Here is an 18,655-nt window from a genome sequence, read left to right as displayed (position 1 = left end):
CTTCTAGTGTCTTGTTGTGTGCTGAGTTGGCAACTTGCCTTTTGCTGTTGTAAAAACTAATTATTTTTCTTCCACCAAAAAGGAGACACGGCAGAGAACTGTGTTGGCTTTTCACTCATAAACAGGAATTCAACGTAGTCTGTGAACCAACATTGCATAACTGGGGTGTAACTAAAAAGGTTTGAGAGCAACACCAGAAGCATTTCTCTGTCTGCACTCACATTGAGCTTACATAAAACCCCCACAAAGATCTGGATGGTTCACTCACTTAAAAAAAAAAGTCACTGTTTGTCAATTAGTCCATCTGTTGTTCAGCTGTGACCCCGAGCAAGACACACACAGAACCAGCCTGCTACATAATGAGCATCCACTTTGACTGTAAATGCACCTCAGCAGTCACTGGCTTGTTTGTTATCTAAAAGCAATTATGCAATTACCTTATACATATTAGAAGGGCGCACAGCAGAGCGTGGACAGTCCCCTTATGACATCACATTTAAATTCACCGGATCCAGATTGATTTTGGATCTGTACAAGATTGCACATACATGCTTTTCATCAAGTTTCATGAATTATTTTCTGAGAAATTAAGGAAGTTTAAAACAGTTGAAAAACAGCCTATGTTGCAATTTTAAGAAATCTATCCTTCTATTATCCTTTCTAACCTACTGTCAATTCAGCAAACTCAACACAGAAAGAACCAAGAAACCAACTGGCAACCTTCTTGCTGCTAACCAGTGCATCACCATGCTGCCCGCATTCAGGAATATCGCCCCCTAAACATGTCTGATTTTAGTTATCAGGAGCCCTAAATTATTCTCTGAGACATCATGGAAAATGTTAAAAAAAACTCACAAAATCTCACAATGTTAAAGAAAGTGATAACAAAATTTCTGAATCTGCCCCTTGGTTCGGATCCACACCAAATACATCATACCGCATCCTTTCACCACGTTTTGTGGAAATCTGTCCAGTAGTTTTTGTGTAATCTTGCTGACAAACAAAGGGACAGGGGTGAAAACATAACCTCTTTGTCGGAGTTGATAATCATGGGCATGACGTACGTTGGACCAGCATTTAACCCTCATTACCCATGATGCAATGATCACTTTGAGGGCAGCGTAAGGACTATTTACCAAGTGTTTGTTCATTTAAAGGAGCTGTTGTAAGGACAGGGTGTTTTCAGCTTAGAAACTCAAATCAGTTTAGATTCCACTTCAGAGGATTTTAGTGTGTGAGGCAGCCAGCCTCGCTGGATTAGCCTTAATGCTGCCGCAATTTCTACTTGAACTCGGCGCTGGAGCAGTGATTTGTTTGTGCAGTGCTCTTTCAAGGACTTGGGTGCACTATGACCTGGTTTGCATAAATGCATGGGGGAAGATACAATCAAAGTGCTTCCACTGAGGCGGCAAGTAACTGCAAAATGTGCCCTCACGCTGCAGTCAAAGTGAACCTCAGTGAAACGATCCAAGAAACGATACGATGGCACGAACTGTATTCTGTGTAATGAGCTGAGGAAACGACAGGGCTCTGAGGCCGAGCTGTAGTGACGTCTACAACTGATTGCAGCGATCAAAGTCACACTGCAGAACCTGACCTTGTTAAGCAAAGCAACCACAACTTTGTTTCTTTAACCTTGGATCATATCATATATAAACATGTTGTAGTGGATAAGTTTATGTGTCATGTGGTATTTTCGCTCCTGCTGGCACAAGAACTCTTGCAATCTTTTCTTTTTTGGGGAGGTGAAATTCGAAAGTACAATTTCAATAGGATTAATAATATAACACTAAACTAATATCCACAGTCTCATTCATTTTCATATCCGTAAAGCTTGATTGCTCTAACTCCACCCAAAATCTACAGACGCCACCAGGCTCTGTGCTCTTAGGTTAACCTTGGATAACCTTTGGTGGTGGTCTTTCTTTGAAATGAGTTTGGGACAACGGTGAGCTTTATCTAAAGGAGAGTGATGAGTCTCACCAGCCTCTGTTCTGCGGTAAAAATGAGATTTGGAAACACTATTAAGGTCAGTGTAGTTGCCAAAAAATCCCAGATGGCTTGGTGTATTACTAAAGACAATACAGTGTCATATACAATGTACTACAGCTGTACAAAATATGATTGTAATGTGAAATGCACCTGTTTTCAGCCAAAATTAGCAAATGTGACCGCAGCAGAAGAGAACAGCTAATTTTCACGAATTAAAATGTGTTAAAATGAGGTTCCGGTGTTGTGTCAGGCACAGTCATGTCCCTGCTCCAAGTAATTATTAAACCTTAATTCAAAACTTTTCATAAACAGTAATTTGATAAACAGCTTGATGTGTTTGGCATTGGGGAATCAGGCCAGCAGTGTCTCTACCACAACATGTTCTGACGACGTTACTGTTGGAAATAGAAGAGAGCATCCCTTCAGCAAGGCCAAACAGTCCCTTTAAATCAAAAACAGCTACTGCAAATTACACACACTCAAGGATATCAGTTCCCTTAATATATCTCCCAACCAACCAACTATCAACCAACTATCAGCCAACCATCAACCAACCAGCCAACCAACCAACCAACTATCAACCAACCAACCAACTATCAACCAACCAACCAACCAACCAACTATCAACCAACCAACTATCAACCAACCAACTAGCAACCAACCAGCCAACCATCAACCAACCAACTATCAACCAACCAACTATCAACCAACCAACCAACTATCAACCAACCAACCAACTAGCAACCAACTAGCAACCAACCAACTAGCAACCAACCAACCAACCAACATACCAACCAGCCAACCATCAACCCATCATCAACCAACCAACCAACTATCAACCAACCAACCAACCAACCAACTATCAACCAACCAACCAACCAACCAACCAACCAACCAACCAACCAACCAGCCAACCACCAACCCATCATCAACCAACCAACCAACCATCAGCCAATTATCAACCAACCAACCAACTAGCAACCAACCAACTAGCAACCAACTAACCACCAACCAACCAACCAACCAACCAACCAACCATCAACCAACTATCAACTAACCAACCAAACCGCCATAAAACAACTATCAACTAACCAACCAATCAACCAACCAACCAATCATCAACCAACCAATGGACCGGAGCAAACCACAGTATAACAAAAAGTGCAACATAATGTTTATGTGTGTACTGTTGCCAGTATGTTGTTAACAGCGTGTTTTGAAAGTGACTTTTGGTTCAAAACGACCTCTTGAAGAATTTCCGGATGTTCAACACCTTTCAGTAGTATTCCTGCATTAAAATAACCCATCTGGTTCTCCCTGTAAGGAAATGCAAATTTTAAAAACAATTTACAACCACTTTTCTCTTTATTTCAACAGATAAACTTTGTCCTGGGCACTGGTCTGCTGTGTCTCTTCACGCAGGCTTCTCTGACAGGCAGAGATCAGGCTCTGCTGATGAAGATCTGGTCTGACCGCATGGGCGCCCTCTACAGGAAGATGAAGAACATGGGCGGCCGCTGCCTGGGATACTTCCTGGAGCAGGCGGAAGGGGATATTAGGCTACAGTTAACCGAAGCCGTGCAGAACCGCGCACCACCTGAGGAGGCAGCAACTGGCATCCTGAAGACCCTGGAGAAGAACTACGATTGGCTGCGCTGGGCGGTGATGCTCCACCCCGCCACGGGACCTCTGGAGGACGAGCAGATCGAGGAGACAGAAGAAGAAAAGGAAGACGCACCAGTGGAGCAGCCGCCCAACAATTTGCTGTCAGTGGCATCTGACGCTCCAATCCCCCATGTGGTAGCGTGCTACCGTGACACGCCGACGTCACTGGACAAGAGTCGTATCCATCAACTCATCGTGGACCTGGAGTGGAAGATCCCAAACCCACCCCCTGAAGTGTACGCCTCTATCGAGGAGGACCCAGGAAGGGCGCGGCGCTACCTGGCCACACGCATGCTGAAGAAGCTGAAGGAGGGGCTGGGCTCCGGGGTGGCGGTCCACGTGGTTCCGGGCAGGATGGAGATGAAGTGCAACTTCCCTCAAGCCTCCTACTACCTCTACGAGTACAAACACCGGCTGGCTTCGGGTACCGTGTGCGTATTTGGATGAAAGGGGAACGGGGAGGAAACGACCTGTTGTTCTCACACAGATGTTTCATAATCATATTAAAGTATATGCTTTATTTTTGTTGCTTTCACACTGACATTAATTCATCTTGAGTAATGTTGCTACAAATAAATGTCATTTTAGAGAAAAGAAACGATGACATACATGAGTTTTTACCCTCTTTCAATCACTGATCCATTGGCTGTCGTTAATTAGCTTCTAGGGGCAATGGCCAACATTATTGGGCTCCTGGATATCCAAGAGTCCGACTAGTTTTTAAAATCACAGAAGTCGAATGTTTCTCCACACAAAACACTAACAGCGATACGTTTTGTAAGTGTTTTAGGTCCAGATGACATTCTGGTTCAACTCTATATCAACATCTATCTGTATATGAATAAATAAAAATTAAAAAGCATTTCAGTCAATGTGTTCGGCCTCTGTTGCTCTCCACTCTGACGGTTTACCCGCTCAAATGTGATTGCTCAAACCAGAAAAAGACACCAGAAGGCTTCCGGGCCCAAAATCTTGTCCCTCGCCTACAGATTCTTCATATTCACAAGAATCTGTTTAGATATAACCTTCCTTTATAGCAAATTTCCAGTTTGCAACTTGGGTCTAATCTAATACTGTACAGTCGTCCATTAACAGGGTGATAAGTCCAGCGGGAAGACACACAAGAGACCAAATGATCTAAATGACTACTTGAAAGCAAAACTACAGATTTAAGTTAAACCTGTGTTTTGTTGAGCAGTGATCGATCTTTGAACAACTGGGTAAGAAGTTAATGGATTCATATACAACCTATGATCATCTGACAGCTTGTGTCTCTTGTTCAAATCTATGTGATCCCAGATCTTAGAGGTTAACTTGGTGAGTCCAATGTTATTGATAGGGATCATGGTCAAAACATCAAAAGCCAACCCCAAGTCATATAAAGACAAAAAGTCTGAATCTTTCTTGTTTTGTCACTAGGATATATATTGACTTTCCAAACGTTGATGTTAGATAGCAACAAGAAAGGAGAGATTATATGTTTGACCCGTCTTAACTGTTGAGGTCTGACTCATTCCCAGTACGAGTCGAGGCTCGAGGACTGTCCATCTCCTCCGTAAGTAAATGTCCAAGTCATGTCCAAATATGGAATCATTTTTTTTGTTCTTACACGACTCCTGCATCAGAGTTGAGCTCAACCATTTTTTCCAAGTCCTGCTTGACATCTGGGAAGCCCTGCAGCGCCTCCCGAAAGTCGTCAAAGGACAGAGTGAAGCACTGGCAGTCGGTCAGCGCCTTCATTGTGGCCAGATGTTGGCCTTTGGTCAGCATGCATGTCTCTGTAGAGCGTAGACACACACACACATACACACACAGAGGGAACCACAAGAGCATGGTTAATGAACGAGTAAACCCTAATGACGGGATGAGCTCTGACAATTAATCCTAAATTAAATAACCAGACTTAGCCGAGTGGTTTCGGGAAGCCTGCTTGGCTCTAAACGCTGCTGAGGTTCGCTGCCAAAAAGATTTGTTCCTACTTCAGCCTAAGAATTAAATCAGCCCCACAAATTGGAAAATGTGGATTTATTCACTTTCATTTCCAATGGGTAAAAAAAGAATCTGTCTTGCTCGCCTATGCGAACTTAAACAGACTAATAGAAGTGTTCAGAATGTGAGATAAATGTTGAAAAATCTGACTATATCTACCTAAAATATGATCCAAATATATTTAATTCATCAGTAAATCAAAGTATATGTCTTTAAGATATTAACATATGCCTGCCTCAGATTTTTTTCCCAATGCAATGGAACACATTTCCAGCAGAGCTCACTGACTTAAAAGGACAAGAGCAACATATTTTCCTAGAAACATGATCCATGTTACTGTAGATAATCCTCACAACCAGCTGTCAGCTGTTTTCATGTGGACGATCTCTGGCAGAAAGTAGCTCCAGTGAGAAGTGCTCACGATGAAATCTATGGATTATCCAGAGTGCAACTATGAACTGCTTTTATAAGACAGAAAATGCCCTTTTTTAAAAAGTATTTTTCAGTTTTGTCTTCAAGTGAGACAGCATTATATAATGCTAAAGACCCAGCAATATACAAACTTAGTTGGACCCAAACAATTTGATTAACTGGGTTATTAAATTTATCAATACTGTGTTTTATAAAATCATTGCTTCAAGGAAGGCATGTTACTGCTGATTCTTTTATTAAAATTGTCTCTATAGGTGACAGGAAAGTAGTGAAGACACGGACATCGTAATAAATGAACGGCATGTGTTTTAACCACAAGGTCAAAATGACACAGGAAAAAACTATTTTTCTTAAATTTCCAAACAGGTAGCACCATATGGAATTTCATTAATGTTCATTGTCCACTGCATTGAGGTGGAGGCATAAAACCCAATGAGAGAGATCTCAAACTCCAACTGCATATTCTTGGTTTCCTGTAATTTGAGTGAACTGATCCTCGATGGCTATGAGAAATAAATACTTCAAACTGATACCCTGAACACACTCGTGTCCAAAGGAAGAAGTATCACAGTGATGACTCAGCAAATATCAAATTTAAACAGATTATGTTTAGTATGTATTTAAGTACACTGTAAGATTGTGATATTGCTTAATTAAAAACTCAAAATGTGAACACAAATGAGCTTATAGTACTTTTTGTTAATTATAAAATTCTTACACAGCATCATGTAATTATTGTTATTATTGTGTCACATACTTGGTCAGATTTCAGTTTCCTTAAGTCTAAAAACACATTCAGAAGTTAATACATGTTAAATTAACCATTAATATAATTTGACTAAGGTTCCGTTACTTTTTTCTGTCTATCACTGTCTGGAAATCAATTTCCAAATCAAAGTAAACACTTTGTAGATATTTAAAAAAAAACGGAGAAAATCCCACCCACCTCCAAAAAAGTCTCCATCAGATAGTTCCCTGTCGTAGGACTCGCTCTCCATGAGGACCTGGCCGTGGTCGATGAAGAACATCCTGTCGCCTGGGACATTCTCTCGGACGATGACGTCTCCCTCCTGGAAGACCTCGTACTCCAGTTTGGGGAGGAGGGCACTGATGAAGTTTTCATCACTGTTCTGAAACATTGGAGCTTTTCTCAGCAGCCGGCTGCACATCACTGTCAGGATTTGCTGAAAAATCATTAGAAATTATAATCAATTCACAATAAATAAATGAATAAATGAATAATAATAATAATAATAATAATAATAATAATTATTATTATTATTATTATTATTATATGAATGACTAGGAAGCAACTTTCTCCACCACATTGGCAATATTTTGTTAATTTTTTACTTTGAAATTTGTTGTTTACTAGATTACCTCTTCAGATGTTTGGATGTGGGTGAGGTCTCCAAACTTCTGAGACCCACTCACCATGAGAGAACCGACTCACTTCATATGAGCGTGGTAAACATTGTAAACACACAGAAGTCCAGAGATGAGCATTTACCTCTTTGAGTGCAGAAGACACTGTGGCCATCACGTCCTTCTGGTCAAACCATTTCCCCCCATAGCGAGCCTGGTAGTAGTTGCTGATGCGGAGTTGCAGTTCAGGCGGGAGCTTCATAAAGGACATGTAGTGCTCCAAACGACTCATCTGCAGAGAGTCACATGGAGTGTCTCAGATACTCAAAATTTGCATAGTCATAGTCTTCCATTGGGTCATTCTTATCCTTACAAAGATTATAATATAACTGCATTAATAAAAAGAGAAGAAATATCACATGAAAATAACTAATCCATTTAATAATTAAGAAAGGCTTGACATTCTTTATTTTAATCCTCCACTTTAAATCCAATAAAAGACTGTGATGTGTATGTAATATTTGGTGAATATACATTTTTTACGCCATCATTTACTCATATGGTCTCTAACATATAACATAATAAATATATACAATATAATATCTAAAATGTCCTTGTTTTTTATTTTCCTCTGCCTGTTATATCTAAGTAAGTGAAGAAACTAATATTATTATAATTATTTCCAGCTAATCCTGATTTCATCTTACTAACTAAAAAGTTGTATCTATTTTCATATGATTTTGTTTTGAATTTGTTGCCTTCTGTCAAGAAGTTTGTAATTTGAGTTCTGGGAAGTTTTTTATTAGTCTAAAATAATTTTGGCTTTGAATTGGAAACAATTTCTACTCAATACTACAAGCTGGTGTAATAACTTGTTAAACATGGTGTGTATTTGCTGATGAAGGATGGTAATTGTCACCCATGAGGACCTTGATCTTGTACTCCTTGGCTGCAGGGTCGGTGTTGGCGATCATGGCGGTGGCGTTGGCCACGAGGACGGTGTACATCAGACAGCCGGACACCATGCTGACCATGACGATCCACATTTCAACATAATCTGGAGCCAAAACACCCACCAGCTCATTTAGTGGTATGTTTGGTGTATTTATATCTGAGAGTGAAAGTGATACACATTTACTTCTAATGGTTTTAGTGTTGGATAAAGAAATCAATATCTCTCACTTGTTGGAGCGTCCATGGAGCCGTAGGAGAGAGCAATCATCTGTGAGAGAGCTCGAAAAACTCCCCATGAGTATTTCACGATCACTGTGGCATTCTGGAAGATATATTTACATCATTAGTTGTAGTTTCCGTAGAACTGGGGCCCGTACCGCAAAGTTTAATAGCTCTCTTAGAGGTTTTTACTGTGCTGGTCCTTATCGGTCTGGTAACTCTAAATACAAGTGCACTCATGTGATATTGATTCAGTGTTGAGTTTTACCATCAGGTTTTCTTTGCGGACCCAGCAATCAGAGGGGAACTCCTCCAGCATGGGAACAAAGTACTGGATGCAGCCGTTCCAGTGACACAGCAGGAAAATCATCATGAATAAAGACAGGATTCGGAAGAACAGGCGGACCACCTCCAGGTTTGCATTTGACACCTAAAGAGGGATTGACACGTGACTTTATGGCACTATGCACACACCCTCCTGGTGGCTCAGATACAGTGTGTGCCATTTTACAGCATTATACACTGTGATTGAGCACCCACTATAAATAAAGACCTTGAAACCAAAGTAAAGACACGTCATGAATACAAACGTTAAACCTACTGTGCAGACTGGATTTCTCTTTCTACGACTTTAACGTGATGTAAAAATGAGAAAAGATTATTCTGGTTTCATGGTATTCATGGTGGTACAGTTGCTGGAACCAGTGTCACCTAACAGCAAGAAGAGATGAGAATGAACAGGAAGTGAATCTGGGATCATCTCTCTCTTTACTTTTGTTTAAGCATCTGTTGTTTAAGCAGTTACCTTTGGGCACATGTGGTAAGAAAAAGGTGAGAAAACTGTTGAGCAAGGTGCCGGCTTTTGTTTCACAGATGACATTGTCAGAGGTCAAAGTCCGATTTGTCATCTGATCCAGGCCTGGTAAGATTTCAGCGGGCGGGGAGAAAGGTGGATTGAGTTTCAGGGGGGGGGCTCTGAAGAGTGCACGGCGTTTGAACTTACTTTCTCCACTTCGTTGAAGAACCTGACGAGTCGGGACACTCGAGCGAGTCGGATCAAGCTGAGGATCCGAACAAACATCAGGATCCTCATCATCTTGTTGGTCTTGGACGGGTTGTCATCACTGTTGTAATGCAAGTCCTGGGAAAGTGAAATCAAATTTTCATTTCATTTCATTATTTTATTTTATTGATATTATTGTCATCTTTTATATTCATCATACTAGAATACTCTCAAGTTCTCAACACATGATTGTATTTACTTTTTCTCAATTATTTACCGTCTGTAAAGCTCTAAGTGCTGCGCGAGATTTTAATTATAAACCACCAACCAATTCATGTAAAATTGAGAGCATGTTTGTTTTGTGCACTGACACACGCTGAAGCACACTGTGGGCTTTTTTGCTGCTTGAACAGTTTGATCTCTTCATTACCGCAAACAGCAGAATGTAGCCGATCGGGAAGGCAGCTATGACGTCCGGTATGAACCATGTCCTCAGGTAACTGAGCCGGATCCGCTTGATATCCAGAATAGCTTCCTGTGATAGAGAACAGAGCAGCAGATCGAGCAGATGGATGAAGACGCCGTGCAGCCTGATCAGATGTATAATTTAACACTTGAACTGAACCAATATTTTTGGGCGATTGTCCAACATTAAAGGAGACAGTGATGTCAAATGAGATTAGCGCGCTGCTCAAAGAAGAGAATAAGAATTGATTTGACAGCATCATTGAGCTGTTGGGGAAGCTCATGCATGAATATTTCAAACAAGGCATAAACCGACTGAGAATAAATCTGGAGAAACCAGATGCTCGTGAGATCCAGAGTAAACACCACAGATGGGTCAATTTGTGATTGCCAAGATAGAAATGCCGAAACATATTCACATGAAAACAAACAGGATGTAGTTGTCTGTATAATACTTAATTGGAAATGTTATACTTCTCATTCACCCATTGCAATAATCCCTGTTATAAAATCAAACAGCAGGTGCCAATATCGCTGGTGTCCAGGAGATGAGGGGGCAAGTTGGTTAATCTAGCCTTTCGTGTATTGAGTAGATTACAGATGGGACAGAGATGGATTGTACGTGGTTGTCTGCACGGGGATTATAGTCTCCCAGATTGTGTCTGAAAATAGAGCACCCGCCACTCTCACCTCGCTGTCCTCTGCTATGATGCCCATGCGGAAATTCAGAGCCACGTCTATCAGGAACAGCGTGTCTGAAAACACGTTAAATCCTTCCCATGCCAGCCCGCTGGTCCCGTCCAGAAAAGCTATCTCCATGGGAATCCCGATCAGGTTCAGAAACGTGATGGCCATCATGCACATGATGTAGTAACTCCTGCAGGACAGAAAAAAAATCCCACGTGACTGTTGAGTGAACCTCAGATCTTGTTTACTATGTGGTTTGGTAGCGTTGCTGTTCATTTGCCAGAGGGACTCATTAGCTGCGGCAGGATGATTTTCTCTGATACTGTAACTGCACATCTCCTCAGCCGTGGTTCAATACCAGGCTTAAATAACTCCCTGCTCTCTGATCCTGATTGTTCCCCTCTCTGTTTTCACTCCATCTGATCGCCTTACAAACTGATAATAACAATATGGATAATGCAAAGCCAGTCATCAGTGAAAACACAGTAATTTGATCCATCTGCTTATTCCTCTTCCAATCCTCAGCTATTATCTTTAAATGCACCTAAAAATAAACTGAATCATTTAAACTCTCACTTTATTATCTCTTTTATTTGTCATGTTTGATTTCTCTTTGAATTTTACACAAATGACACTGAAATTTATTTTATTTTCACACGTGCAATCGGTTTTCTGACATCTTTTCAGAAGTGAATAATGAATAATTTTTGACTGATAAGTAAAATTATAAATATGAATAAAGTAGGTGTGTAGGTGATCATTTTATATTGCTGATAAAACTGCTACTAATTTATACATTATTGAGCAAATCACTTTATATATATTTGGAATATGATATATCACAGGAAAAAAAATCCTAACATCCTAAACCATCAAGGTTGTTGTTTTTCCACTTCACTTTTACAAATCTGTAAAACCAACGAGTTGGAACCAGAAAATGTTTGGAATTTTTTGATTTATTACTAAGATGGTTCCTAATAAATTTTCTATCAATCAATAATTAATCAATTAAATGACTCATTATGACACTTCCAATACGGATAGAAGATAAGGTATCATAGGATAACAGAAAAATACCTGCAGGACCTCACTTCAACAACACAACTTCTAAAAATGTATGTTTGGACTATTGGGTTGGGGTTGGGGTTGGGGTTGGGGTTAGGGTTAGGGTTGGGGTAAGGTTTGGGGTTGGGGTTAGGGAACAGGACTAGCCTGACTCAGATATATCAAATACCTCATGAGGCTGAAAGGGTGAATGACAAAGACCCCGCTCTCCAGCTGTCGCAGGCATTCCTTCTCCACGGCCACCTCGCTGCCGTACAAGTACAGCGACTGTCTGTTCAGCTGCGGGAGGAGCAGGGCTCTCCATCCACAGGTCCTGTGGATACCGCATCCCTCTGTGGGACCTTTTAGTTTCTCCATGGCCCGACCTTGGTCCACCTCTGATCAGCCCATCGCACACTCCATCCTCCCTTATGCGGCAGCTGCGTCTTCCTCCCACGACGAGTGGAGTCTGACTCTACCAGCTCTGACCTCCCCTCTTGTTCACGAGGTAATTTTCCACCAACGCTCTGAACCTCAGGGCTTATAGAAGCTGTGTGGAGCGAGACGAGCGGACACCCTCCTTTGAGCTGCTTCCCTCGCTCCCTCCCTCCCTCTCCGTCAGCCTCTCTCTATTTCTGCCCCCTCCCAACCCCTACACTTCTTTTCTTTTTCTCCCAGCTCATCAACTATTCAGTGTCTGTGTCTCATCCCCACATAAATCAAGCCATGTCAAGAGGGTAAGGTCCAGCACACATCAATACTGAAGACAATGACGTGTGAGCGTGTGTGTGTGTGTGTGTGCCTGTGTGTGTGTTGAGGGGATCACAATTATAGCCATGTGAGCTCGGCATCTGCCAGCATGTGCGGAGGACCAGTTCGTTCTGAGCCGTCTCTCCCGGGGATGTAATTAAACACTCCACTGTGTTACCTGATGCTGGTGATGCTGGTGATGCTCGCAGCTCGGAGCCAGCCACCGTGCTCTTTGTTTGCACAGCAGAAGCAAAAACATGTCTGTGTTTGATCTTTTCACTTCTCCAGGGAGGGTTGGCGGGATTTTGAGGCAGGCAAAGTTTGAACCACAAAATGATGTTACAGGATGTAGCATCATGGTGGAATTAACTGAGGGCTCAGGCCAGTGGGTGAGGGGAAATGCTGGCAGCTTAGTGCATGAGGTGAGATGTCTGATAGTGAGAGGGAGAATTTAGGAGATGACTCCTAGATGCTCAGAGTATCATAGGACATCAGAAGAGAGGTACAGGAAACAGCAAACTTTTATCAACTGACCAAGAGGGATTTGTATTGGTAAAGAGTTGGACAGATACGTGAAGTGTTATTTGAAAGGGTTAGCTCGACTGACGTTCGCTCTGAAACAGGCAACAACCCCTTGTGACCGTGTATGGGAATATCATATCTATTGTACTTTTTTCTATTAGGTGAGCTTCAAATCCAAATTACAGTTTTCAATTAACATAATAATCTTGTTCTGGAAAGTGGATCTGTTTGAGAGAAAGTGGGATGAGTGGGTTAAACCAACATTTCTACCAAATCAGTCTTAATGCAGGTGAATATTAGCCAATATTTTGGGGGCTTCTGACGTAGTCTTGTCCCTTGTATACAGACTCCACATACTCCCATGCAAAATGTCTTTATAGAGATTGAAATTAAGTTGAGTGGGGCGTTCAGGACACTGCAATTATTCGGTGAAAAGGCACAACAAGAAACCATCCTTCCTAAGCATTATATTTTTGGGTGATATAATGTCACACTTGCTTAATTGTGATTTACTACCTTTTTAACTGCTATTTACTACATTCTGTGGATGTACATTACATTACTTCCTACGTTTTTTTGCATTCTCTAATCCAGTTTGTACTATTCTGATCCTTTCCACTGTGTGCCTTATGACTTCATACTATGTTGTACTGTGTATTATGTTTTGAGTACTTAATATATTGCATGCTAATATGTTTAACCGAGGGATCAGAGGGAAACATCATTTAAATCCCTCCTCTGTCCTGTACAGAATTAACATTAAAGTTGACTTTGGATCTTGGCTTCTATCATTACACATATGAAGCACAAGAGGTTGAAGACAACATGATTATCTCAGTGTTTAAAATGCTGCAGAACATAACGCTGCTCAGAGAAATAAAATGTTTCTCAGTTATTTTGCAGAAACAGGACAGAAATGAGCTCGGAGCCTGTGTTACCCTTCAGCTCCCCTTATTAGAGGGTTGATATTTGTCACTCAGTCAAATAACAATAACAGGGTTTAGTCTGACAATTGCTGTCCAGTAAGATAACAGGAATGCTTGAGTTGTTGTATTTTGCTTGGATTAAAAAAACGCTGGTGTTTGTAATCCATTGACGTAATGTGACCTAAATATATGCTCAGCTTTTCCGGAGCACTGTTTTGTTTGATGGCAATGACATTTTTGCATTTCCATAAAGGGACAAGGCTTATTGGAATAAACAGAACATGGGGGATAATTATTATATGTACGCATAGTAAACACCAGTCAAATAAAAACCCATCTGCGTGTCTAGAGACTGCTGGAAGCTTTTATCAGCCGTGAAGAGGAGGTGGCACGTGGTCGGGACCTCGGCTTACACCTCATCTCATGCATATTTCTACATGAAAAAAAACAAACAATGACAGAATTAAGATGAATCTCAATGTGAAAAGGTATTTGACATGTATGTTCAGCTCCAGTGCCACACTACATAGATTCTACTCCTGGGGAAAAACTGCAGAGTGTGTTACACATGGAGGTGGATATATATATATATCACACCATACTGAGTAAATCTACAATGTGCTTAGTTGCTCATTTATCTAGCACACAGCTGGCCCTCGAACCAGAGTAAGGGACTCAGTGATGCTGCTTACGCACTGCTGTGCTGCGCTGACGTACTGTGGACCCAGCACACATGTGAAAACACACACACCTTTACCACTGTCGGAGAGAACAGGTACATTTTTCATATTAAAAAACTCCCAAACCACAGAGGTGAGCCCATCAGTAATATATTCTTACAGCTCAACATATAATATCTGCAACAGAACCTGCTCATGTAGAAAAACAATAGCTTAGTGTATTAGCTGATGTTCATTCTCAACTCATATAATGTTTACAGGATTTTTCATTTATTTTATTATTATTGTTTCAGATTGTACAGTGACACATTTTGATATTGTACAAGAAATTACCAGTAAGGTGCTGAAAAAATTTGTAATAAATATTGCTTTAATTATGAATTGAAAGAGTTGACATTTATATAGGTCACGGTAAAGTTGAGGCTGTGTGTGTGTGTGTGTGTGGCACTGAATACATGATTCAGATTCACTGGAGCTGATATTTACATATAATTTTATGGTCTATATACGATCTTTTATATTTAATCTTTTCAGTGTTGATCTCTCGACTTTGTCCCTAGTTTATATTTCTCTCAATTCAAATTGCTTAATTTGTTTTATGTCAAGTTAGTAACATATAAAGCCTCGGGACAAGGTCGATTTACACACTGGTATATTTTAAGGCAGCAAACATGAGAAAAATATAGAATAAAATAAATAACAAGAAGGAAAGACAGATTTTTAGAAACAACTGAACCCCCGTGTTCTGTGTGCAATATTAGATTTGTGTCTTATATTTAAATATGCATTTCTGGTTGTTCATAATATTATCTTTTAAATCTGTTTAACCTTGTGCTTGTAATTTTTTATTTTCATCCTGATTTTTTATTTGATGCTGTAACATGGCACATTTCCCTAAGGTGGGACTGATAAAGAATTATAGTATATTATCAATTTTTTTAATCGATTTGTTTTTTATGACAAAAAAGAGAGAATTAAATTGAGTTTACTATTTACAGAAACCTGGGAATATTTACATTTATAAAGCTGTTACCAGAGTATTGTTTGTCTTCTGAGGAAATAATGAAACTATCGTGTATAACAGAGGTCAGTAGGGGCCTGAAAACTAATATTAATCAGTAAGTAAACACTCATTTATGATTATTTTCTGAAATTGATGTTTTCCCTCGACAGCAAAACAGCTTTTTGTTGTATTTACAAACGTTAAGTCTTAATAGATATCACAACAATCTAATTGCACATGAAATTATACTGTAATATTAATATGGTTGTCTCACCTTTCTTTCTATTGGCCGTTGAGGACAAAGTACTACATTTCCCAGAAGGCTCCGCTGCCGCTGGCAGCACGTTGGATTGTATAAAAGGCGGACACGTGCTTTTGACTTCCTCGTTCATTTTGAAGGTGAAGTATTCGCTGTTCCGCGTCCTCCATCCAAGTAAGTGACAGAACTGCGCCGCAGGTTCTCCACCGGTTTGTAATCCACGTTGTTTGTGACGTCATCAGCTCGTTGATCTGCTGGGACTCAGTAAATGTTAGTGAGCACGTTTCTGAGGCTGTGGTGTAGCAGCTATAGGCTAACTTAGAGAACCGGAAGCTAAAGATGCTAGCTCCACCAGTTCAATGTAAAAATCCTCTGTTGATCTGAGTTCATGTTACATCATCATCCTCCGCCACTGTCACTGTGAATCTAAAGCAAAGGCACAGACTGTACCTCTAACATCACACTGCCTCTACCACTCAAACACAAGTGACTAAAGTTCACTGTCATGTCTAGGAAAGGAAAATATCAAATATTTACTTTGTAGAAGCCAGAACCAACAGAAATGAGAATTTTTTTTATTTTTTATTATAATTTATATTTGTAGTAATTTGACCTTTTTATTACTGTAAATGCTTCTGTCATAGTACAACTGCTTTTTACTACATCCTGTGGTTTTACTCTACTTCCCATGAAGTATTTGTGCACAATTCTGATTTGCACTACTCCTAGCCACCGTCTGACTCCTCACTGCATACAATGTCCCGTGTGCTATGATTTGAGAACTAACATGTTGCGTACTGTTTGTTTGATGAGGTCCATAAGGACAACTACATGGCATCTATTGTCATTTTCACCTATGCTTTATTTATCAGTTATCTTCTGTGACTTGAGTTGATGTAAAAATCTGCATGAACGACCTTGAGCTTGTTCTCTGGAAACTTATCCACGAGTGATTCTGAGATGAAAAAGGCACACCTAATGTTTTCTTCTGGATATTTAATTGTCTGTCTTTCTGTTAGTCTCCCTCAGCCTGAAGATGTCCACTGTGTCTGCAGCCAGCCTGGAGTCCGCTCATGTGACCGAGGGCACTGAGCAGAAGAAGCCACTGAAAGCATGCTGCGCTTGTCCAGAGACAAAGAAACCCAGGGATGCTTGGTGAGTATCGGTCTCCTGAGGAACTGAAACATTTTGTCATTGGAGAATATTTATTCATGCCTTTTTCCTGCACAGCATCATTGAAAAGGGAGAGGAAAGCTGCACAGAGCTGATTGAGGCACATAAGGACTGCATGAGGGCACTTGGATTCAAGATTTAACCACCTTAACAACTCTATTTGTGTGTGGTGAGTATCATTTAACAATTACAACCTTTAACTCACAAGGTCAGTTTTGTTAGCACTAGCTTGTTTGAAACTAATTTCCTCAGGCTGGGTCGTTGGTATCCCTCAGCTGCTTCTGATTCATCCACCATCAAATTCAAACTGGACTAAAACAACAATGCCCTTGCATGACTGCTACTATCAAAGTATATAACTACCTAATTTCAGCTTTAAACTGACCACATGCAGTTCTTAATTCATAGGTGAATCTAAGTTCTGCAAAATTTGAAGTACATAAAGTATTTAACGTATTTACATCTTTGTTTAAAACTCGTTGACCCCTTTTATTAGCAGCACCTGTACACCTGCTTGTTCGTGCAGTCAGCCAATCATGTGGCAGCAGTAGACAAACTGGCCGATTTTTGGACACTTAACATTTTATTCAACAAAGACACTTATTCAAGCTATGATGTGTGCATTTGATTAATATGTTCTCAAATTGCACTTGATTTGATAATTTAGGCTTGTTTGTCAGAACTACAATTAAACGCACATTTACCAATGTTACATTTTATTTGTAAGTTGGGTAATGTGCCTTTAGTCGTTTTGTTCTATCGAATCCCTTTTTTTTTTTAAACGACTTGAAATGTGTTCTGGACCCAATTGGGGATAAATCTCTTTCTTTGATGTCCAGATGTGTATTTGCTATTCAACTGGTTATTTGTATTCAGCAGACTGTCCCTAGCTTCAGTCTCCTTGCTGGGTCAGTTGTGTCTCTTGGCCATTGGTGATTTCATCCATTGTTGAACACCTGCTGCAGTGTCCTACTAGGACATCATGTATCTGGGGGCAAGGAGATGTGGTGTGTTGTGGGCCTCACGTCTCGTCTTTTGTTGCCATAGTGCACTTGAAACATGCCCATAGCCACACAGCTGAATTGTCGTTTCAGCAGTTGAACCTTCTTTCTCACCTGCTCTTGTAAAATAAACTCTTAAATCCAAACCTCAGCATTTGATCTTGGTACATTTTAAAATGTCTGCATCTGATTGCTGATCATAAAATCCTGACTTAATGCTCTTGACTTGTTTGACCCAAAATGTTGAAGGTGAAATACTCATTGTGTCCTTTTGTGTCTTGATTTCCCTGCAGTGTGTTGCGGTGTGAGTGGAGGACAACCCTGGCTTTTCCTTTTCCCCTGCTTATTTATACCTCGACGAGAGGGGACCTGTAGAAATGATGGATTTAGACTGTGTGGGAATGTTTTTTTTAAATGTGCTCATTTGAGAAATGTGTGAAACCTAAACTGCTGTCTGTGATTGAATAAAAGTTCTATGCAATACATTTTGTCAAATCTAATTTGGAATGGACTAAGTGCATTTGAG

General features: G+C 40.4%; 2 protein-coding genes across 2 annotated transcripts; one reads left to right on the top strand and one right to left on the bottom strand.

Annotated features, from left to right (window-relative positions):
- Positions 1 to 4,155: 4,155 nt before the first annotated feature.
- hcn5 (hyperpolarization activated cyclic nucleotide-gated potassium channel 5) lies at positions 4,156 to 16,432 on the bottom strand. Its single transcript, XM_053439915.1, has 11 exons — positions 15,971 to 16,432; positions 12,006 to 14,446; positions 10,775 to 10,961; positions 10,050 to 10,154; positions 9,620 to 9,757; positions 8,885 to 9,046; positions 8,626 to 8,719; positions 8,373 to 8,500; positions 7,589 to 7,735; positions 7,025 to 7,262; positions 4,156 to 5,435 (listed from the first exon to the last, which is right to left on the bottom strand). The coding sequence occupies exons 2-11, from the start codon at positions 12,191 to 12,193 to the stop codon at positions 5,263 to 5,265; spliced, it is 1,560 nt and encodes a 519-aa protein (XP_053295890.1). The 5' UTR covers positions 12,194 to 14,446; positions 15,971 to 16,432; the 3' UTR covers positions 4,156 to 5,262.
- LOC128455947 (cytochrome c oxidase copper chaperone) lies at positions 16,024 to 18,612 on the top strand. Its single transcript, XM_053439924.1, has 4 exons — positions 16,024 to 16,129; positions 16,975 to 17,110; positions 17,186 to 17,297; positions 18,423 to 18,612. The coding sequence occupies exons 2-3, from the start codon at positions 16,992 to 16,994 to the stop codon at positions 17,268 to 17,270; spliced, it is 204 nt and encodes a 67-aa protein (XP_053295899.1). The 5' UTR covers positions 16,024 to 16,129; positions 16,975 to 16,991; the 3' UTR covers positions 17,271 to 17,297; positions 18,423 to 18,612.
- The last annotated feature ends 43 nt before the right edge of the window (positions 18,613 to 18,655 follow it).

Source organism: Pleuronectes platessa, chromosome 14, assembly GCF_947347685.1.
Source record: "Pleuronectes platessa chromosome 14, fPlePla1.1, whole genome shotgun sequence".
NCBI lineage: Eukaryota > Metazoa > Chordata > Actinopteri > Pleuronectiformes > Pleuronectidae > Pleuronectes > Pleuronectes platessa.
This window is presented reverse-complemented; position numbering and strand designations above follow the sequence as displayed.